Source organism: Suricata suricatta, chromosome 10, assembly GCF_006229205.1.
Source record: "Suricata suricatta isolate VVHF042 chromosome 10, meerkat_22Aug2017_6uvM2_HiC, whole genome shotgun sequence".
Lineage (NCBI taxonomy): Eukaryota > Metazoa > Chordata > Mammalia > Carnivora > Herpestidae > Suricata > Suricata suricatta.
In genome coordinates, this window is record NC_043709.1 from 65,772,408 (window position 1) to 65,794,199 (window position 21,792).

General features: G+C 56.3%; 1 protein-coding gene across 1 annotated transcript; it reads left to right on the top strand.

The window, feature by feature from the left end:
• Positions 1 to 21,780, top strand: RAPGEF3 (Rap guanine nucleotide exchange factor 3). Its single transcript, XM_029954312.1, has 28 exons — positions 1 to 311; positions 787 to 999; positions 6,080 to 6,133; positions 6,216 to 6,322; positions 6,627 to 6,748; positions 6,901 to 7,069; positions 7,590 to 7,674; positions 7,992 to 8,052; positions 8,160 to 8,236; positions 8,431 to 8,577; positions 9,109 to 9,221; positions 9,528 to 9,616; positions 9,921 to 9,999; positions 10,204 to 10,354; positions 10,438 to 10,520; positions 11,358 to 11,397; positions 14,067 to 14,148; positions 14,464 to 14,610; positions 16,762 to 16,859; positions 17,308 to 17,433; positions 17,527 to 17,708; positions 17,966 to 18,056; positions 18,166 to 18,216; positions 19,138 to 19,225; positions 19,582 to 19,646; positions 20,283 to 20,337; positions 20,441 to 20,512; positions 21,356 to 21,780. The coding sequence occupies exons 1-28, from the start codon at positions 306 to 308 to the stop codon at positions 21,472 to 21,474; spliced, it is 2,772 nt and encodes a 923-aa protein (XP_029810172.1). The 5' UTR covers positions 1 to 305; the 3' UTR covers positions 21,475 to 21,780.
• The last annotated feature ends 12 nt before the right edge of the window (positions 21,781 to 21,792 follow it).

Sequence of the window (21,792 nt, forward strand, 5' to 3'; positions counted from 1 at the left end):
GCCAGCTGCAGCCTCGCTTCGGCGCCCGGTGCCAGCTGGCTCATTCGTCTGGGACGGAGGCGGAGGCTTGGGGGCTCCTTGCCGCTGCGGGGGGACTCCCCCCCACGTCCCCTGCCCTCAACCCACCTAAAGGGAGCGTCGACACCCAGCCCGTTGCCCTGGCAGCCAGCCCAGCTAGGAATTAGCCCTGTTCGCTTCACCTGGGGCTTACATTCCACACTCCTCCAGGAGCACTTGGGGTCTCGCCGAGGGTCCCCCCAATCCTTTGCTAGAGTCTGCAGGGCTGTGCAAGCTTGAGAAGGACCATGAAGGTGGGTAAAGTGGGGTCAGGGTGGGGAGGAGCTGGAGAGGAAGCTGACATGGTGGGTGGGGTGTTTGGGTGGGAGAGAGAGGGCTGGTCAGGGGTGAAGGAGAAGGAGAGAAGAAGGGTTTGAGCTGAAGCTGCATTTCTGGGGATCCAGTGAGTCGGTAGGCTCATACTGGGAGGTGGCAGAGATCCCTCCAGGGACACGAGCAGTGGGGTGGGGCAGAAGTCCAAAGAAGACCGGGAAGAAAGGCCTGATCTCCGGTCCACCAGCTGGAGACCCCTAAGTGCGCCAGACCGGCAGGCCCCAGTGAAGGTCTTCCTGTCCCTCCCCCGGCTCCTGGCAGGGTTGCAGCACCTCCGCCTGACCAGTCCAGAGGACTCAGAGGAAGTGGTTCTGCCTGGGGCAGTTGTGCCCTGGTCCAGCTGCCCCAGCCCCAGTCCTAGCCCCATGGCTCTCTGCCTTCCTCCCTGCGTCACAGGTGAGCTGGCCAGGTGAGAGCCACTGGCAGGTGAGCCTGGCTGTGGAGGACAGCCCGGCTCTGGGAGCATCGCAGGTGGGCAGGCTTCCGGACGTGGTGCCGGAGGGGACCCTGCTCAACATGGTGCTGAAGAGGATGCACCGGCCCCGGAGCTGTTCTTACCAGCTGCTGCTGGAGCACCAGCGCCCCAGCTGCATCCAGGGGCTCCGCTGGGTGAGTGCCCATCGTCTGCCTGGGCCAGGGCCCTGCACCAAGGACCGGAGGAGGGCCTGGACTGGGAGAAAGCCTGCTGTTGGGGGTGTGGGGGCTACTGCTGGGGTGGACACTGGGTCAAGCAGCTTGGCTGCTGTGCATGTGGGCGGCTCACACAGCTGCACCGTGTGCGTCTGTGCACATGTGGTCCTCGCGTATTCCCATTCTGGCTTGGGGGAAGGGGAAAGGGATTTGTCATTTATCTGTCACCTCTGTGTGCCCTGAGTTAGGTGCCTGTGTGTTCTCCAGGTGGGGGTGGGAGGCATGTGTGAAATACTGGGGGCCAGGTCAAGGTGGGAGGTGAGGTGAGCTTGGTTACCACTCTGGATATATCACCGTGGCAACATTCTCCCTTAGTGAGCAACTGAACTGCGCCGATTCTTCTTGATCTTGGGGTGAGGTGGTCACGTGAACACTGTTTGGCATCTGGCTTTGGGGGGCTCAGAGGAGGATTCTGAGAAGTTTGGGGACTAGCCTCTTAACATCGGAATTGAGAGGATAATCTAGGTGTCCCTAGCTCTCCCCCCAGCCCCTCCCACACTTCCTCCCTGGGTCCTTCTGATCAGGGCCCTCATGGGCCTGGGTCCTGCTCAAGATGGGGCTCTGGAGGGAGCAGGGGAGCTGGCTCCTTCTGGGCTAAGCTGTCGCCCCCACCCCTCCAGGTCACTGGTAGTAGCTAAGGCTTGGAGCCTGTGGGCTGGAATCCTCCCTCCCTCCTTCCCTCTCAGGCTATAATTACTTGTGCATTTCCTGTCCCCTTCCCAGCTTGTAGAGGCAAGGTGGTGAGTGGGGGAAAGGTCAGGTGCTAGGACAGTGAGGTCACTGGAGGATCCCCTGGGACCCAGAGTCTGGGAAGGGGTGGAAGAGGCCGCCAGGCTGTCTCCTGACTCTCTCAACCTCCAAAATTGAAGAGCTGGCGTGCGTGGGGAAGCCAGAAGGGTGGTGTGAGGGTTGCTGCAGTGTAAATGGGGCAAAAGTCATAGAAACACAGTCCCTCTCTAGCGGGTGGAGGAGGGGTAGGTGGGAACTGGTGATTAAAAGGAAACTTAGACTTTTAGGGCTAGGGGCATGGCCACCCCCTGCCCTGCTGACCATCTTGGGAATGGGTGAATGGGTGGCTTCAGCCCACTGCGGCTGTGTTTAGGAGGTTCTGGGTACCTGAGAAGTTGCTCACCTGTAAGATGATGCGTTTGGTCTCTGAGGGGCTCACATGAGGGAAATGCTTGTCAGGGAGCTTGCACATGTAGGTAGAGGGTGGCTGCCATAAAGGGGTGGAGCCTAGGAGAGCAGTGCTGGGAGTTATTCAGGCCATGCCTGCCTCTTAGAAAACCAGGGTAAAACCCATCAACCTCCTGAGGTCTGAAGAGAGTACTTTCTGTTGCTACTAGATCAGGACAAGAGAAAATGAAAGTAGGTTATAGGAGGATGTTAGATAGAGGACGGACTTACCTCCGATGGCAAAAGTGACACTGGAATGGGATGGTAGAGCATCTCCTTTGGGAAGCATGAGAGGGAGGGGAGATCTTGTCCAATGTCTGGCAGCCAGAGAGGGACCAGTTCACCTAGAGTCAGGGACAGGATCAAGATGACCCCTGGTGGGTCCCATAAGCTCAGAGAAGCCTGGGATGTTTCCCTTTGAGTGATTGTTTTGGGGGAAGTGGCTAGGTTCTCTAACTCAGAAAACATGCTTTCATCCAAGCATGTTCAAACAATGGTTGTAGCCAATAGTTGTATAATAATTGTGTCCTAGGCAGCATTATGAGAGCTTTACCTTTTTCACATCAAATAATCTGACAATAGCCCTGTGAGGTAGATACCAATGCCACCATCTCATTTTATAGATGAGAGAACAGAGGCGTAGAGTGGCTAAGTGACAGGCCCAGGGTTATACATCTGCTAAGCGACAAAGTTAGGCTTCTGTCCCAGGTGACCTGGCTATGGAGTCCGTGCTCATGGTGCACTTTCTTTTGCTGTAAATGGTAACACTGACACCCCAAAGCATCACCCTTCCCCTGTGTCCTCTTCCTGTCCCACCACACACAGCTCTAGCCTGAGACCCTAGCCGTGGCCTAAGGGAACTGGTCTGACAGGTCCCCACGAGGCTCTCTGGCTCTGTGCCTGCCCCTTCAGTGTGGCTCTGACAGGGAGGGGCAGGCTGTGGTGCGGGTGCAGGGAATCTAGCTACCCCCTCCTCTCCTACCCTGCATTCTTACTGTCCAGGCAGGAGAGGAGGCAGTGGGCAAGGGCCTTCCCCTCTACCCATACCACTGCTTCTTTCCAACTGAGAGCCCTAAGCTGACACTCAGGGTTATCAGATTAGAGACAGGGTCGGTCAAGGTCCAGCATTTCTTGCATTGTGTCCACGTAATAGGCACCCATCATAAAATAATGAAGTTTAATCAAGTTGTTTAGCATTTACCAAGCAGTTACCACAAGCCAAGCATCGCTTCGAGTGCTTTATGTTATTAACTCATTTGATCCTCATAATTACCTGTGAGATAGGTACTATTATCATTAACCCCATTTTACAGATGAGGAGACTGAAGCAGAGAAGTTAATGAGGAGCCAGGGTCACACAACCAGCTGGTAATGGGGAACTGAGATTTGATCCAGGCACATGGATCCCAAGCCCACACCCTTGACCGTTTCCTGAATAGTACCCCCACTCCCAGCCTACGAGGCTCCCAGTGCATATGGACATAGTAGGAACCCAGAGGGAACCCATGGTTTAATGCCATGTCTTGGCAACTTTACTTGCCCACGGAATGTTCCTGAGGGCAGAATTTACCTTTCAATAGCATGAAGTGGGACAAACATGAGGTGGTGGAGTGCCTGGGAGATGGTGACCTTTGCTTTGGAATCAGACAAGCACAGTGTGCGTCTCCTTTTGTCTAGCTGTGAAATAGGAGACAAACACCTACCTCCAGGCTCACTGTTGGTTATTCAGTAGGATCTTGAATTTCTGAGTAGTTGTGTGACTCTGGGTAAGTTACTTCATCTTCTGGGCTCCTGCTTCCTTGGCAAATTGAGAGGGATGCCTTCGGGAACCTTCCTCAGCTCTGATGGGCCAGAGCCCTCTTCTTGTGACACTCCTGATTATTCCCTGGGGCAGGACAGGAAACGGTTTCAGCAAGGCCTGGAGATCTGGGATCTGGGTTGTGACCAGTCTTGTCCCATGAGCTGGCACTTCCCCTCATGATGTGCCCTCCAGGGTCAGAATAATACCAGGAAGGGAGCATATGCTGGAGCCTGGGTTGTGGGCACCAGAGAGTTGGGGCAGGGACCGGGGCCACCTGGGCCTTTCGACATGAACAACAACAAGCCATTAGTGCTCGGGACTGTTTGTTCCGACACAGGGGGCTGGCTGGGTAGCATTCCTGCCCTTCCTCCTTCCCAGGCTCCTCCTCCTCCTCCTCCTCCTCCTCCCCCCCCCTCCTCCTCCTCCTCCTCCTCCTCCTCCTCATTTCCTGTTGCTAAGTCTCCAGGGCTCTGTGTCTGGCACCAGGCTGGGCCCCATGACCCGGGCAGGGATACCCTTGGGACACCTAGTGACTTCCGCCCAGCCCCGGGCCAGGCGCCTGTGCGTGCCAGACCTCAGGCCTCTGCCTGGCACACAGAGGGAAGATGCCAGGACCAGGGGAGGGCGTTCTGGCCCCAAGCCTGGTTGTACCCCAGCTTCCCAGCCAGGTCCTTTTCAGGACCTGAATGTAGATGGGAAAGCAGGAGAGAAAGCTGGTGAGAAGGGAGAAGGGAAGGAACCAGGCAGGTGCGGAGGGTAGGGCGAGACCAAGAATGTGAGCACTTCTGGAGTTTATGCAGGGCTGTCTGGCTGTCCCAAGTACGTGTGACTGAGCTCCACAGGCTCTTTACCCTAAGACTTCTGTTTCTTAAGTCAAAGAGGACAGACAATCCCTGTTCTGCTTGCTTTATATCTGGTCCTATTCTGTACAGAATCAGAGGAAATCATGGAGGGAGACGTGCTTTGTAAACTGTAAAGTGCTGTGTCTCTGGGAAGGCTCACAGAGGGTAGGGCATCCTGTCCAGAGATGTCCACAAATTCCAGTTTTCAGGTGGCAGAACAAGAAATGTCCTAAGGGACTTTCATGCCTGACATCCCAGGACATCCAGGCCCTGGGAGGTGGGTCCCGTATGCCTCGCTGATACCAAGGGCATGGAAACCTTGTTACCCAGCATTTCCACATAAATCCTGTCTTTCGGAGCCAGTCCCCGGTGCCGCCAAGACTTTGTCACTCTTGCAGGGTGATGGACAAACAGCAGCATCTCAGGGAGGACAGGGGCTTTCCAGAAAGCAGCCTGGCCTCTGTTTCACAGATGAGTAATGATAGCTAACATGTACATACAACTCTATGCTAGGCAGTGCTTTAAACACTCAGTCCAAATCACCCACAGAACCCTTCCCAAAGCCTCTGTGTTGGTATTACGAGTGTTTTATAGAGTTTATAGACAAGGAAATGGAGGCAGGGAGACATTAAACCATATATTTGGGATCACACTCCTGGTAAATGGAGGAGCAGGGATTTGAATTCAGGAGTATCAGGGTCTTGTGGTTGGGGACAAAGCCTGGCTTGGGATCGGGCCTTGTGTGACCCTGGCCCAGGAGCAAGTGTTCTGGGCCTCCCTCCCAAGCCGCTCACTTCCTGGCCTGTCATAGGCCTTTCTTACCTCCCATCCTCATGCTCTTCCAGCTCTCTCCCCTGCACAGGTGTGGTCTACCTGGGAGCCCAGGCACACCTGGGCCCTGAGTAAGCAGAATGGGGAGCTCGTCTGTGGAGGTGCAGCGCTCGTGTCTAGAAGGAAGGCAAAGTTCTGGTGGTAGGGTGGGAAGAGGTGGGAGCCTGGCCTGCAGGGGTGGTCAGGCGGCAGTCGTTTATTTGTAGACTGAGTAGCAAGATGCATGTGTTTGGAGCTGGGGACTGGGCAAGAGTGGAGAGACATGGGGGAGGGCTGAGGTCTAAGAACTGGACTTGAAGGTCTGGCACTAACCTGCAGACCCTCCTCTGCCTCCCACCCCTGCCCTTAGACGCCACTCACGGACAGCGAGGAGTCCCTGGATTTCAGCATGAGCCTGGAGCAGGTACCAACCGGGAGGGGTGGAGCCGGGAGAGGACAGCCAGGGGGGTCAGGGCTTGAGCCTGCTGTGCTGCTCCCTGTCCTAGGCCTCCACGGAGCGGGTGCTCAGGGCTGGGAAGCAGCTGCATCGGCATCTCCTGGCCACCTGCCCTACCCTTATCCGAGACCGGAAGTACCACCTTAGGCTCTACCGGTGAGTGGAGGCCTCAACCGACTCCTTGCCACTGCCATTTTCTCTCCCTTTTGCTCTCCTTTGGGCATCTGGGTCGAGTCCTGCTTCTAGCGTGGGAAGGCACCTTTTTCTTTAAAAAAATTTTTTTTAAGTTTATTTATTTATTTTGAGAGAGAGAGAGGGCGCACAAACAGGGGAGCGACAGAGAGAGAGAGGGAGAGAGAGAATCCCAAGCAGGCTGTGTGCTGTCAGTGCAGAGGGAAGGCCTTCCACCCTCCTGCCACTTAATTCTCTTTCCTCTTCCCTGTCCCCTCGCCTCTTGTAGACAGTGCTGCTCTGGCCGGGAGCTGGTGGATGGGATCTTGGCTCTGAGCCTCGGGGTTCATTCCCGGAGCCAAGCTGTTGGAATCTGCCAGGTGCTGCTGGATGAAGGTGCCCTTTGCCATGGTGAGCCTGAGCCCAGGGTGGGCCCCCAGGCCAGCCAGTCCTGGGGAGCAGGCATCTGGGGGCAAGGAGGAGGTGGACATTACAATGGGGACTTTGTACCCACGCAGCCTCAGTTTTCTCTCCTCCCTCTCCCTTGGGCCTCTGCCCTGCAGTGAAACACGACTGGACCTTCCAGGACCGAGATACCCAATTCTACCGTTTCCCCGGGCCAGAGCCCGAGCCCGTGGGAGTCCCTGAGCTAGAGGAGGAGCTGGCGGAGGCCATGGCCCTGCTCTCCCAGCGGGGGCCCGATGCCCTGCTCACTGTGGCTCTTCGAAAGCCGTGAGTTGGATGCCCTGCACCCCACAATCCCGGGCCTCTCATGGGTCTCAGACTCAGTAGTTTCCCAGTTTCGTCGCTGAGAGTTTCCCTTGCTTCTCGCTGTGTGATCTGGAGTCTTCCCTCCCCACCTTTCACCTGTTTCTCCTCCGTAACCATGGGTGGGGAGCACAGGGCCTTCGAGACCTGTCCGCTCCAGTGCAGCAGAGGCGGAGAGAGGATGGGCTTTGACATCTGCAGGCAGGTTTGGGTTCAAATTCCAGTTCCTCTGGCTACTAGCTGGGTGGCCTTGGTCCAGCTTCTTCTTCTGTCAAAGGAGGATGACGATGCCCACATCATGGGGCTGTCACGAGGGCAGACATAACACCTAGCCCTTTCCAGTGCTCGGTATGCACTCAGCGGTGGTTGGCCTGTTACGGGTCACCATCCGGCTGGCTTCAGGCCCGAGTGTGGTGGGCGAGTGGCTCCCATGCTCTTAGACCCACGGCACACTGTGTGCCTCTCGGCCCTCCTATGCCTGCAGCCCAGGTCAGCGCACGGACGAGGAGCTGGACCTCATCTTCGAGGAACTGCTGCACATCAAGGCCGTGGCCCACCTCTCCAACTCGGTCAGTCTGCCTGCCCCCACGGCATCCCCAGGACCCTCTCTCCCCATGAGCCCCTGAGGCCCCAACTGCTGGGCCAGAAGATTCCTCCCTCATGCCATTGGCTGAGAAATATCCATCTAATTTCCTATTCCCAGCATCCTTGTCCAGAAATCCTCCTGCCCCTCTTAGCTCATTACCTCCCCCTTGCACTGAACCCTGCTGAGTCCCAGGCACCTGACCAGGCCACATCGCTGCTCCCAAGCACTTGTGTCTTTGGACCTAACCTCCCCCTCTTACTCTGGACTCACCGCACTGACTCTCCCCTCCCCGCCTCGCAGGTGAAGCGGGAATTAGCGGCAGTTCTGCTCTTTGAACCACACAGCAGAGCAGGGACCGTGTGTAAGTCAGACAGGGGGCAGGAAGCTGGGCAGCAGGGACCTGGACGTGGCAGAGGCCATGGAGAGGTGAGGGTGCCCACAGCAGTGTCTGATCTGTGCTTCTCTCAGTGTTCAGCCAGGGAGACAAGGGCACCTCGTGGTACATTATCTGGAAGGGATCCGTCAACGTGGTGACCCATGGCAAAGTGAGTTCCTCCTGTCTCCCTGGCCCCTGGGCTGCATGGGCTTCCCTGGTCCAAGTCCTCATGGGCAGTGCCTTCCATGGACCCAGGGTTGCCGGTCCCCCAGCTCTCTTCCTGCTTTGGGGTTCTCCAACTACACATCTGTTCTGATGCATGTTGGGGGGCCTGGCTGGGCTGTAACTGAGACCTGGCTGCAGGGGCTGGTGACCACACTGCATGAGGGGGATGACTTCGGACAGCTGGCTCTGGTGAATGACGCACCCCGGGCAGCCACCATCATCCTGCGAGAAGATAATTGTCATTTTCTCCGTGTAGATAAGCAGGACTTCAACCGCATCATCAAGGTGCCATTGCTGGCGGTGGGGAGGGCAGGGGACATGGCAGAGACACATCTCTGGAGAAGTGGTAGGGGGTAAGGTAAGGGGCGTGGACCAGGGAGGGCCTGTGAGGAGCAGGGAGAGGTAAGAGATAGGGAAACTTGGAGGTGATGGCTAGAGCATGGCCACATGAAGGAGTCCATAGCACACGGAGGAGGTTCCGGGAAACCCAAGAACTCCAGCTCAGTATGGGACACTATGGGGGTGGGGAGTCACAGAGGGGCAGGGGACTAGGGTGTGAGTGAGGGGAGGCAGTGTAATGGAGCAGGGAGCCACAGAGGCAGGCCAGCGAGGGATGGATAGAAGAGGGGCTCAGGCTGCATGATATACAGGACTGGTAGAGCAGATCCAAGGTCATGGGCGTGGAATGGGGTGGGAGAAGGGCTGAATGTCCTTGTGGGAGCGTGTGGGTCTGACATGGAGGGGGAAAGAGATGCCCTCGAATGGGGGAAAGGAGCTGTGGTGTGTGCTGAGCACTGGGTGTGGCTTGTTGTCTAGGATGTGGAAGCAAAGACCATGAGGCTAGAAGAGCATGGCAAAGTGGTGTTGGTGCTGGAGAGAGCCTCTCAGGGCGCTGGCCCTTCTCGCCCCCCAACCCCAGGCAGGAACCGGTAACACACCACCACACTCCTGCTGCAACCCTTCTCTCTTGCCCACTCTCTCTCCTTCTGTTTCCCAGCTTTCCTCCCTCCTCCCATGTCTGACCCCTGCCTGCTGGCCTCCTGGGGGTGGTGGGAAGGGGAATCCAGGCATAATATGCAACCCCTCCCTTCCGGAGCCAGCTTTCCCTCCAACGCCAAGGTGGGACAGAACTGGCAAATAGGGAAGAGTGATATGTGATTGATTATTGATGTCTGTCCCAGATGGGGGAGTGGGGAGTGGTGGCACAAGTGCTATGGACTGGCTGTTTCTGCTAGGTATACAGTGATGTCTGGCACCCCAGAGAAGATCCTAGAACTGCTGTTGGAGGCCATGCGGCCTGATTCCAGTGCTCATGACCCAACAGGTAGGGGCAAGAGATACCCTGCCTGCTATGTGACTCATGGGGTGGGCAGTGTAGTCTGGGAGAGGGCTAAGCACCCTGAGTCTGACCTCACTGGGTGCTGGGTTGGTCCACTTGGTCAGGCGGCAGGAAGTACTCATTCCCGTGCTCTGGGCATGGGTGGGGAGAGCTGTCACAGGGGCTGGGCATTGCTGGCCCACTGCCTATTATGGGAATGGGATAAGGGACACTCCAGCTGTGCATATATCTGTGCTCCGGAGGCTTAATCTCTGAAGCCTCCTCCTGTCCCCTTGTCCCTGCCCTACAGAGACATTTCTCAGTGACTTCCTCCTGACCCACAGTGTCTTCATGCCCAGTGCCCAGCTTTGTGCTGCCCTCCTGCACCAATATCCTTCCAGCCCCAGGGAGACTGGGATGTTGTATGGAGCAGGGAGGTGTCTCTCACAGCAGGGCTGTGCTGAACCCTCTGAGGTACCAGCCTCAGGCCAAGGCCAGCATGTCAGTGGGCCTTGGGCATCCCTGCCCCTCCTCTGCCTGCGGTGTGGTGGGCGGTGTGGTTGGATGTTGTGGTTCCCTTGACTGGTGCCCACTTTCCAAGCGGAGCCCTCCGGAGGCAGCGAGCCGGAGCACAGCACCTACATTTGCAACAAAAGGCAGCAGGTCCTGCGGCTGGTCGGCCAGTGGGTGGCCCTGTATGGTCCCATGCTCCATGCTGACCCCGTGGCCACCAGCTTTCTCCAGGTACCTGGGAGTGAGGCAGGGCGGGGCTGGGCCGCCAGCATAGACGACATTCATGAATGTTGATGAATCTTGGCTCCTCCCAGAAACTCTCAGACCTGGTGAGCAGAGACGCCCGCCTTTGCATCCTGCTGCGGGAGCTGTGGCCAGAGAGGCGGAGACACCACAGGTAATGCTTTGGCTCCAAGTTAACTTTCCGTGTGCACGACCTGCTGTGTGTCAGGGACTGAGAACATTACTTCTGGAGTCAAACATGTGGCTTGGATTTAAAGGCACCGTCTACAGCTGTGCCTCCCTGGGCACGTTCCTCCCTCTCAGGGCTTTGGGCTCTGCTGTGTAAAACCAGAGAGTTCCTATGTCAGGAGGATGGAACCTTACCATGCCTGAAGAGCACAGAGCAGTGCCTCGCGTGCCCCGTGTGCCCCACAAGGGTTGGCTGTGGTTGCTCATTTGTCTAATCCTGCTTATTCAGTGAGCTGTTTTTACCAGTCCCCTTGCTGTCCACCCTCACTCACATTCATGCATTCTCTTGCGTCATGCAGTCACTCGTGTGTCTCTCTCACACCCCGAGTGCACCTACTGCCCTCACTTCCTCCATTCTGCACATAATTTATTACTGAGCATCCCCAGTGCTAGTTCCTGCTGGCCCCACCTGGTGAATTTCCTAGAGCTTATCTTGGCCCTCCCAGACATTCCCAGGGGGGCAGGTGAGGCTCAGGGAGAGCTCACCTGCAAAGGCCCCTGCCTAGTCTGACACCTGGGCACATTACTTCCTTGAACCCTCTTTCCTTCCCCTGCTGGCCTGGGAAAATCACTGAATGCAGGGTCTGGGTTTCAAGCCCCAGCTTTGCCCCTCTCTAGCTAGTAATCACCAAGTCTGCAAAACTCTGAGCCTCTGAGGAGGGTGGACGGGATCCAGAGCCAGCCCTCCCTGCCCCCACCCTGTCCTGCCCTGCCTGCAGGGGCCGCTGGTCTCATCTCACTTCCCTTCTCACTTGCTCCCCAGGTTGGAAAATGGCTGTGGGAATGCATCTCCTCAGATGAAGGTGTCTGCACGAACTGGCTCCTCTCACCTCTGTCTGGCCCCAGCTTCTTGTCTCTGCCCCTCTCTGGGACCACATGGCCCCTCCTTCAGCCCCCACCCCCACCCCAGTGGCTCTGCCTGGGAGGGATCCCGTGCACAGACACCCCCCCCTCCCCCGCCCCAGACTGGGGTAGGTGTTCACAGAGCTGTGTGTGGCACTGGGAGCTGGCCTGATGGGAGACACAGAGGTCCAAGGTCCCCTCTCCACACCTACCTCACCCTAAGGGGCTTTTATTACATTTGGAGGGGGGGAATCCATGTTTATAGAGCCTGTTAGCAGTTCCCCAGGGGGTGAGGGATGGTGCCTGAAGCAGCCTCTGAAGCCCAGGGGTTCCTGATGGCCAGCATTCTGGGAACAAGAGGCAGCAAGTACCTTCTGGGCAGAGCCCACCGGGAGCAAAGGGGAATGAGAACAGGCAGCTGGAGCCGAAATTTCTTGAGGAATGGTAGGAGGAAAAGACTGGAAAAGCAGGATGGGGCTGGCTGTGGGGAATGCTGCACTGGGAATAACCAGACTCTGTGCCCAGCTGCCTGTCCCCACCCCCGCTCCTCCCCGCTGGGGACTCTCACAGGCTCCTTCTCTTCTATAGGCGACGCTGGTTCCCACCTCAGGGTCTGGAACTTTCTTTCTCTGTTTTTTTTTTTTTCCCACCCAGATCCTTCCTACCTTGCTGATGTTGGTTCTCAGAGCGCCCCCCTCCCATCTCCCTATCCAGAGCAGTCTCCACACCCTGCACCCCCCCACTTCCTCCAAGGTGTCTTCCATGATTCTTTCCAAGCATTATGACCATGTGGAGTTGTTCTGTGTCTTCGTCTACTTGCTTATTGCCTGTTAGCGTCTGTCACATCCCTCTAGGATGAGGGAGGGGCCTGGACCTCTGCCCAGGGCTCCCAGGCTGCCTGGCTTGTGGCTGGTGCTCAGGAACCAGTACAGAATCTCCCTCGCGTGCTGGGCACTGTGCTAGGTGCTGACAATGCAGGAGGAGGGGAGAGCCACCCCTGGCTCATGGGGCTCATAGTCAGTGAGGGACAGAGCTGCTGAGCAGTGTCATGATGTAGGAGGGAAATGGAGGGAGTCTTGAAAAGAGAAAAGGGAAGGACTGACTCAGGGTCAGGATCAGAGAGAGTGACCACAGGAGCTGAGAGCTGCAGGGTGTGAGGATCAAGGCAGTAGAGGACCTCGATCAGGTTCAAGGGGAAGCAGGTCCACCTGTTAGGGACCCTGCAGGAGGGAACATGACAGGGAGCCCCCAGAGGAGATCGGGGAGGCATGCAGGGTCCTATGAGCCACTGTAAGAGGTTTGGTGCTTGTCTTCCAAACAATGCAAGCATTGGAGATTTTGGAGCCACGGGTTGACAAGGTCAAATGTGTGTTTTGAATAAGTCAGCTAAGGAGCCTGTGCTTTATCCAGCAGACAATGATGGCCTTGAAGCTGCATTAGGAAGCTTAGTCTGGCTCAAGTCAGGCAGATTGGAGGGGGAGGGCAGGAGGCAACCAAAAGCTGAGGGTAGAGAATAGGAGGGCCATTGTAACACATAAGGAGGGAGGCCACTGGGCAGGTGGAACAGGAGGTTGGCCCGGGCTGGGAGGAGGGGCACAGAGGAACCCCCGGAACAAGATGACAAGCTGTGGGGAAGCTGGAGGCGGGTTGGAGGAGCACTGGCAGGGGGACCTAGGAGCCCAAGTATGGGAGAATGGCTGGGAGGCAGGATGAGGGGTCTGAGGGAGGTGCTGAGTATGAGGGGATGGAGCCCAGATAGGGAAGGATCCAGGAGGTGCCTGAGAGCAGGCTTGGAAGAGAGCACAGTGCTGGAGGTACAGCCGCGTCTCCCACGTGCAGGTGGGGTGAGACTTTACAGAGCTGCGAGCAGAGTCCCGAGACTGTGAAATCTAGGCATTGGCTGCGGGCCAAGGTCCGAACTTGGAGGATCCGCCACCTGCAGAGCTGGAGGAGGAAGAGTCAGTAGGGACATTGGAAAAACCGTCGGTGGGCAAAGGGCTTTGCTGAGTGGGGCTGCCCCATCAGCCCATTACTGGGGCCCAGTGAAGAAGGGCTGTGGGGCTGACAGGGCAGGTGACACAGGGCAGTAGGGTGTCAGTGGGTAAGAGCACGGAGGGATGGTGAGAGGAGCAGGTTAGGGCTCTAGCTGTCCTACGTACAGCTGTGTGGCCTCATGCATGTTATTAACTTCTCTGAGCCTCATTGATGTCATATATAAAATGGGAATAATAATGATGATATTTTTGTCAAAGGGCTATTATGAATATTTAGATATTTACAGTAAGCCTGTATTTAGCCTGGTGTGTTGCAAGTAGCAAACTAGCAAAAGAGAACCAAAGGAGGAAAAGGAAGAGAAACCAGGTCCAACAGCTGAGGTGTGCTCCTGTTAGAAGGGCTCTGGGTCTCTCTGCAAAGCGGGTGACACATACATTCTGGGGCACTGGCTTGTTTGCAGCCTGTTCTGTCTCTTCTCATGGAGCCTTGGGGCGTCAGGTCCCTGCAGGAGGTGGCAGAGCTGGCTGGTGGTGTGTGTGCTGTGTGGGCCCCATGCTCCCGGCGACAGAGCCCTCTCACTGGCTCTGCACGCTCTCCTCTGTGTCCTCTGGGCCTTACTTTCTCTCCCTCTTAGGCCAGGAATGTGCCTGTTTGGCTCCCCAGCCAGGACCAGCCCCCTTCCAGCAGCAACTGTGCCATTCGAGTTGGGGACAAAGGTTGGTGGTCCCAGCCAGCTGGGGCATAGCCTGCACCCTGTCATCACCCTTGACCTCAGTATGCCTGGCTGAGGAGGGCACACTGGACTCCTCAGGGTGTCTGTTCCAGAGCCTGCCCCCTGTGCCTCCCTCTGCAGCTCAGGGCCCCCCTCCCCACTATGTGTGGCAAATCCACCCAGGCTTCCCCTACTCACCTATCCTGCTTCCTTGGGACCATCCCCCCTTCCCCCTCCTGCTGCAGTTGCTGCCTGCTCAGCCCTGGGTAGGGGCACCAAGAAGCCCCTTCCTACAGCTTAGCCAGGTCTTCCTCTCCAGTCCCCTATGACATTTACCGGCCGGACCACTCGATGCTGACCCTGAATCTGCCTGTGACGGCCTCAGTGAGAGAGGTGATGGCAGCGTTGGCCCAGGAGGATGGCTGGACCAAGGGGCAGGAGCTGGTGAAGGTCAACTCTGCAGGCGGTGAGTTGTGTCTCTGAGCAAGGTGGCCCCGAGGGAGAGGCCCCTCAGGTCAGTGCCCAGATTCCCCCCGGAATTAAGATCATTATTTTTATCATCTTCATCAATGTCCGTGATGGTTAGCATTTATGTCTCTTCAAGTGCTTTGCGTGGAATGCTCAAGAGTGTGAGCTCTGGAGCCGGCCCTCTGTGTTTGAGCCCAGCCCTGTCTGTACATCCTTGAGCAGGATGTTTAACCTCTCTATGCTCTTTTTAGCATCTGTAAAATGGGGCCGGTGAGAGTGCCTACTTCATTAGAGGAACTGTGAGGACTGAGTGAGCTCATCTATTTAGGGTTTAGAATGGTGCCTGGCTCAGCAGTTCATACAGAGGTTTTATTATTATCGTGCTCATATATTCACTCAATCCCAGTAACAACCTTCTGAGATAGGTACTTTCATCCTATTTGCAGGCAGGGAAACTGAAGCTCAAGGGTTTAGTCAATTTTCCCAAATCCACACAGTAAATAAGAGTGTCTGGCTTTTGAATCTAGGTAGTCTGCATTCATTTTGTCAGCCGGCAAACGTATTTGAGAGTCAGCTAATGGGCCAGCAATGTGTTAGGAGCTAGAGGCACCATAGCAGGTCAGATGGAGAAGATTGATGGTTGGGACCAGAAACAGGACTCCCGGGCCTGGGCTGGGATCCCAGGGCCCACTGCTGACTAGCTGTGTGATTCTGATATGAGCAGAGTGCTTAACCTCTTCAAGCCTCTGGTGTTTTTATTTTGTTTTTAATTTTTTTAAATTTATTTTTGAGAGACAGAGAGAGACAGTGCAAGCAGGGGAGGGTCAGAAAGAGAGAGGGATGTACAGAATCTAAAGCAGGCTCCAGGCTCTGAGCTAGCTGTTAGCACAGAGCCCGATGCGGGGCTCGAACCCACAAACTGTGAGATCATGATCTGAGCCGAAGTCAGACGCTCAACCAACTGAACCACCCAGGCGCCCCATTGAGCCTCTGATTCCTCATCTGTCACATGAGCACAAAAACTGTGCCTATCACACAGGACTGCTGAGGCCGTTAAACGGCCGTTAAAAGTGTCTCTAAAACATTTAGCATGGGGTGGCACAAAGTTACTGCTCAGAACAGGGCAGCATGAGAATTATTTAGACCTGCTTTCAGGGGACTTGGACCATCAGAAACCCCTGCGGGTTCTCCGTGAAGGACACAGCACGGGGCTGACAGCTGAAATCCAGGATAGACATGAATTAAGGGCACCTAGAGAATAGATGAAGGACTGGAGGCTAGACAAGCAAAACTTTCTTCCCCTTCAGGAAGTGGGGAGACAGGATGAAGTCATGGGTGTATGTGCTCTGTTCTGGGAAACACCTCCCTCTGGTGGCCACCTGGAGAATTACAGTTGCCCAAGAACGACTGACACCCTCCTATGAGACAGAAGTTGTTTGGAGCACTGACCTTCAGATTGTTTAGATGGACTTCCATGTCAGTACCTAATATTTTTACTGCAAGCCCCCTGCTCTGTGTATATCTGCTTATAAGTAATTTGCATATGCACGTACACTAGCATCATATAATTATAAAGCTACCCATAAGATAAAAGTGCAAAACAGATGAGAAAAATAAATTTGAGCTAATATTTTTTTTGAACACATGGATGGTCTTGTATATCTCACTTTGGCGGCTACTGGTCTAGAGACTGGAGATTCGAACATGACTAAAAACACAGTCGCAGTCAGTAGGAAGTGATGAAAATCTACACTAAGACCTCTGTAAGGCGTTTCCAGTTTTCAAAGGGCTTTTGTATGCATCGTATCCTTATGGCTCCTACTATTATAAATTAATTCATTAGACTTGTGAGTAGTCAGGGTAAGTCTTACTGTCTTCCTGTGACAAAGGAGGAAGCTCAGGAGGACTCCAGCATTGCCCAAGCTCTGCCTGTCTTCTCGCCTTCCTCAGGTGTGCGGCCTGGGCAGCACGGGTGTGTGGGAACCCGGCCCTGTGCCTTTAGAGTACCTCCCCAGGACTCCAGCCTGGTTGCTGGCAGAAGGGGCGTCCTGGCCTCCCAAATGGGGCCTCCACCCTGCCTTCAGTTACTCCCTCGCCTCCCTCCCTGCACCCGCCCCCCGCCTCAGCCCACTCTCTGCTCTCTTTGCAGATGCCATTGGCCTGCAGCCAGATGCCCGTGGTGTGGCCACATCTCTGGGGCTCAACGAGCGGCTCTTTGTTGTCAACCCACAGGAAGTGCATGAGCTGGTAGGGACAGGCAGGGTGCCAGGGAGGAGCTAGGAGTGGCAGAGGTGGGGGCAGGGGAGGGTCATAGAAAGGAGAGAGGGGGGCCTGGATCTGGCTGCAGTTGGGACTTAAGGGAGAAGAGGAAGGAACGGGTCTCAGCTGATGGGAATGTTCCAGATGCTGGGGAAGGGAGAAAGCTGGTTGAGGGTTCTTGAGAAAGAAGACCTCCTAGGGGTGCCCCCAAGAGACTGGACCGGTACAAGGAGGGGGTCTCAGCACTAAGGGTCTGCAGAAGGATAGCTGCCTCTTTAGGAAGCCCTACCCTTCAGAGGCCCTTCCATTCCTGGTAGCACCCCTATCCACCCAGACACCCCCTCCCTCAACCACGGGCACAGAGTCTCTACTCCCAGCTCTGTGCCTGTCTCCCGGATTGCTCAGGCACCCCTCCTGAGCTCTCTTCTACCTGCAGACCCCGCTTCCTGAGCAGCTGGGGCCCTCCGTGGGCTCTGCCGAGGGTCTGGACCTGGTGAGTGCCAAGGACCTGGCGGGCCAGCTGACGGACCATGACTGGAACCTCTTCAACAGTATCCACCAGGTGCGGGAGCAGAGAGGGGAGGGGAGAAGCACAGACGGCAGGGGCACCTCGCCTGGTGGGGGCTGATCTCCCCAGCTGTCCCCTACCCCCCAGGTGGAGCTGATCCACTATGTGCTGGGCCCCCAGCACCTGCGGGACGTCACCACTGCCAACCTGGAGCGTTTCATGCGCCGCTTCAATGAGCTCCAGTACTGGGTGGCCACAGAGCTGTGTCTCTGCCCCATGCCCAGCCTGCGGGCCCAGCTGCTCAGGAAGTTCATCAAGTTGGCTGCCCAGTGAGTACCTGTGGGGCCGGTGGGTATGTGGCAGAGTCCTGAGGCCACCTTCTCTCACATCCCCGTCCCTGGTCAGTTTGTTGGAGCTCCTTGCTTCCCTGGGCCTTCTAGAGTCTCTGCCTCCCCACCTCATCTAGCCACAGCCCCCACAGAGGCTGGCCCAGCCCGATCCTGGCCCCAGGCTGGCTGTTGTCTGGGTACAGAACTCTGTGGGTGTGGCTGCTTCCCCTGAGGCCCTTTGGGTCTTCCACTCATAGCCTCAAGGAGCAAAAGAATCTCAATTCCTTCTTTGCCGTCATGTTTGGCCTCAGCAACTCGGCCATCAGCCGCCTGGCCCACACCTGGGAGGTAGGTATGATTTTTTTTGGAGGGGGGCCGTGCCCATCCTGGGAGTCCTGCTTGGGGATGGGGCTCCCATCCCAGGGCAGTGACAGCTCCATCTGTCTCTCCTTCACAGCGGCTGCCCCACAAAGTCCGGAAGCTGTACTCGGCCCTGGAGAGGCTGCTGGTGAGTGCTGGGCCTTGGCTCTTCCTGCCAGAAACCCTGATTCTGGGCTTCCCAGCAGCCCTTTAAAGTGTCTGTGGTCGCTTCCAGGGTTTCCAGCCCTGGGTCAGAGTCTGATTCCATCTGGGCTGAGAGTCTGGGGAGCTGGCTCAAGGACGGAGTGTTAGCAGATGGTGGGAGTGCACAGTGTATTATATCCCTCAGTGTGGGGAGCATTGGCTGTGGCTATGACGTCCTGTATGAAGATCAGGACAGGGCACACGTGGGGTCTGGCCTTGGGCCCTGACACACTGGGGGGACATCGGGGGTCTCTGGCCTCCAGCCGACCTGTGCCTGGGGACCCCGGAAGCACATTCTGGCACCAGATGGCATGGTGCACCAGGGCCTGCCTGTGGCCCCTCGGGAGATGTGAGGAGCCTGTAGGCTAAATTAGGCCAAACGATGAGGGAAGAGTAGAGGGGCTGACTGCCTCCCCCCTCCCCCAGGGATTGTTGCGGGGTTACGAGGTTTTGAGAGTGTTCAGGAGAGAACTGGCACAAAGGTGCTTTTATCAACCTGGCTCTGAGCTCTTGGAGGAAAAATTCACTTTGTAAGCTCAAGAAGTTCAAAGGAATTTACCCACTAGAGAGGGACAGAGACAAGAAGGAGAGAGAGTTTTGAAACCTGGAGGGCTCCTGAGACCGATGGCCAGGCAGTTTGCCTGGCGGGGGGGGCCGTCGTTAACCCGAGGCCAGGAAGCCGCGTGTGTGCAGACTGGCCGCAGTGTCTCGGGTGTCCTCCGGCCTGCTGTGCAGCCTGCCTTGGTGAGGCCTGGGGCCCGGGGAAGCCGAGCTCCGAGAGGACGCTGTTTGCTCGTGTCGTGGTGTATGGTGGGTGTTGCTGAGCGCGGCCCTCCCGCACTCACGGTGACTCCTTCCCTCTCAGGACCCCTCATGGAACCACCGAGTCTATCGACTGGCCCTCACCAAGCTCTCCCCTCCCATCATCCCCTTCATGCCCCTTCTTCTCAAAGGTAATAGGACCAGAGCTTACCCTCCTGCCCCCACCCTTCCAGTCCTGTGCCTGTCTATATGTCCATCTCCTCCTTGGGGTGCTGACGCATTGGGGTGCACAAAGATGAATTAGGAGTTCCCAGCCTAGAGGCAGCGTTGAGACATGCAGACAAGTGCTGGGAACATTGGATGGTCTCTGATATGAGCACTAAGAGATACAAGGAAGTTGCTCCAGGAGGTCAGGGGGAACCAAAGAAAGAGGGCAGTGTGGGGCTGGGACAGGCTCAAGGCTCTCATTACTGGCCCCCTGCCTTTCCTGGGCTGCAGGAAGGGGAAGGACTTGGGGCATTTTTAAGCAAAACCCGTCTCTTTGCAGACATGACCTTTATCCATGAGGGAAACCACACGTTGGTAGAGAATCTCATCAACTTCGAGAAGATGGTGAGTTCAAGGACAGAGTCTGCCCCTAGAGTGGGCTGGGGGATATGACTGTGGCCTCGGAAGCAGGGGGCTGGGGTGGGAGATAGTCTAAAGTTGTTATTAATAATACAAATATGGGGACACCTGGGTGGCTCAGTCGGTTAAGCGTCTAACTCTTGATTTCAGCTCAGGCCATGATCTCACAGTTCGTGAGTTCATACCCCACTTCGGGCTCTGAGCCAACCTTGCAGAGCCTGCTTGGGAGTCCCTCCTCTCTCTCTGCCCCTCCCCTGCTCGCGTGCTCTCTGTCTCGCTCAAAAGAAATAAACTTCAAAAACATACTACAATAAAAACACTTCTTTTGAAAGAGCTCGGGCTTCTCTCCTTTGCATGGTGGAGAGGACGCCCTTAATTACCTCACCCTGCATCCAGGCCCCTCTCCAGGCCTCTTCTGCTCTAAGCCCTTCCTGATCTCTGCTCTTTCTCCCACTGCGTGCTCCCCGCGGGACCTGTGGGTGTGCTGGGGCAAAGCAAGCCTGACCCCATCTAGTCTGTAGGAGCACCCCACTCAAAGGGGGCTCGATCGCCAGTGGACCCACAGGCCATGCCAGGGGCCTGCCCCTCAGGCCTGGTCTTCTGTCCTCACGTTGCCCACAGAGAATGATGGCCAGAGCTGTGAGGATGCTGCATCACTGCCGAAGCCACAGCAATGGTGAGAGGGTTGGTCCCCACGATAGGACCCCCGCCCCCACCTCATCCCCTTCCAGGCCCCAGTCGGCCCAGCCTCCCTGACCCCTGCCTCTCGCCCCATGCAGTGCCCCTCTCACCACTCAGAAGCCGTGTCTCCCACCTCCACGAGGACCACCAGGCAGCAAGGACGTCCACGTGTAAGTGGGGCAGGGCTGGGTGCTGACGGGTCAGCCATGGCTGGCATTTACGGGCGCCTGCATATAGGGTGCCGTGAGCTCCTCACACCTCTCTGAGCTGGTCCGAATGTTGTCCCCACAGACAGGTGCACAAACAGGCCCGAGTACTGGAGTGACCTGTGCGAGGCCACACCGTCGGTGACTCCAGACCTAACTTTTTTAGTTGGTCTTCAGATGCATGAAGTGGGGTTAAATCATAACCCATGGTTCATACGATGCTGTCATCATTGGCCCTCTATTTTATTTTATTGTATTGTATTTCATGTATGTATCTATACACTATAATGAACACCGCAGGGCCCAGGCCGAGTATGAGCACGTTGACTAGAGCTTCCTCTCCCTCCAGAGCCTTTCCTCTTCCTGTGCCGATAGAATATATTTATTTAGATATATTTATATAGACATGTATACACACATGTGTACATCCATATACTTCTTTAAAATGCTTCAAGTATATATATGTTATGACAACAAAATATACGTTAGTTTCAGTTGTTTTTGAATTTAGTAAAAGGAAGTATGATGCTGTATGTAATCTCGGGGACCTGTTTTTTTCTGAGTTTGAGCTCTTAACCACACTTCTGCTCCAGACTGGGGGGCAGGGGGTGGACAGTCTTCAGGACTGGCTGTGGGAAGGGGCTGGGTGGGGGTGGAGGGCAGCGAGGGTGATTTGTTCCTTGAGGACGAAGGGTTGGGCGCTAAGTAGCATGGGTGCCCGCCACCCCTCTCCCCTATTCCCACTCCCAAGTGGCATGGGTGACCCTACTGACCGCTCTCCCCCACACCCTCCCCTCCCCGCTGCAGGCTCCGAGCAGTCGCTGAACACCCGGAATCCAGCCAGCACCTGGGCTTATGTCCAGCAGCTGAAGGTCATCGACAACCAGCGGGAACTGTCCCGCCTGTCCCGGGAGCTGGAGCCGTGAGGAGGCTGGGACCGAGCAGGCACTTCCCGTCAGGAAAGCCAGGGCACGCCCGGGGCCAAGAGGCTCACAGGCTGCCACAGCTGGGCAGGGCTCTCCGCTGAGCGGACTCAAGGCCCTGGAGCGGGCAGCATGGAGGCAGCTGTCCCCTGTGATGACTGGTGGCCAAGGAGGACCTTGGAATGGAATGAGCCAGGGCCCAAGGCGAAGGAATGGGGGGCAGAGAGGCCCTGGAGTGGGTGGGAGAGCAGAGCAGGTGCTGGGGCTCTGTGTTCAATAGAGAGCTCTCCACACCAGGTTTTCCCCAGATTCTGTGTCTTG

Excerpts from the sequence above, each read along its gene's own strand:
- RAPGEF3 (XM_029954312.1), top strand. Across the intron at positions 10,000-10,203 it reads TGTGCTGCCCTCCTGCACCA|TTTCCAAGCGGAGCCCTCCG; the intron begins ATATCCTTCCAG and ends ACTGGTGCCCAC. Across the intron at positions 11,398-14,066 it reads ATGCATCTCCTCAGATGAAG|GCCAGGAATGTGCCTGTTTG; the intron begins GTGTCTGCACGA and ends TCTCCCTCTTAG.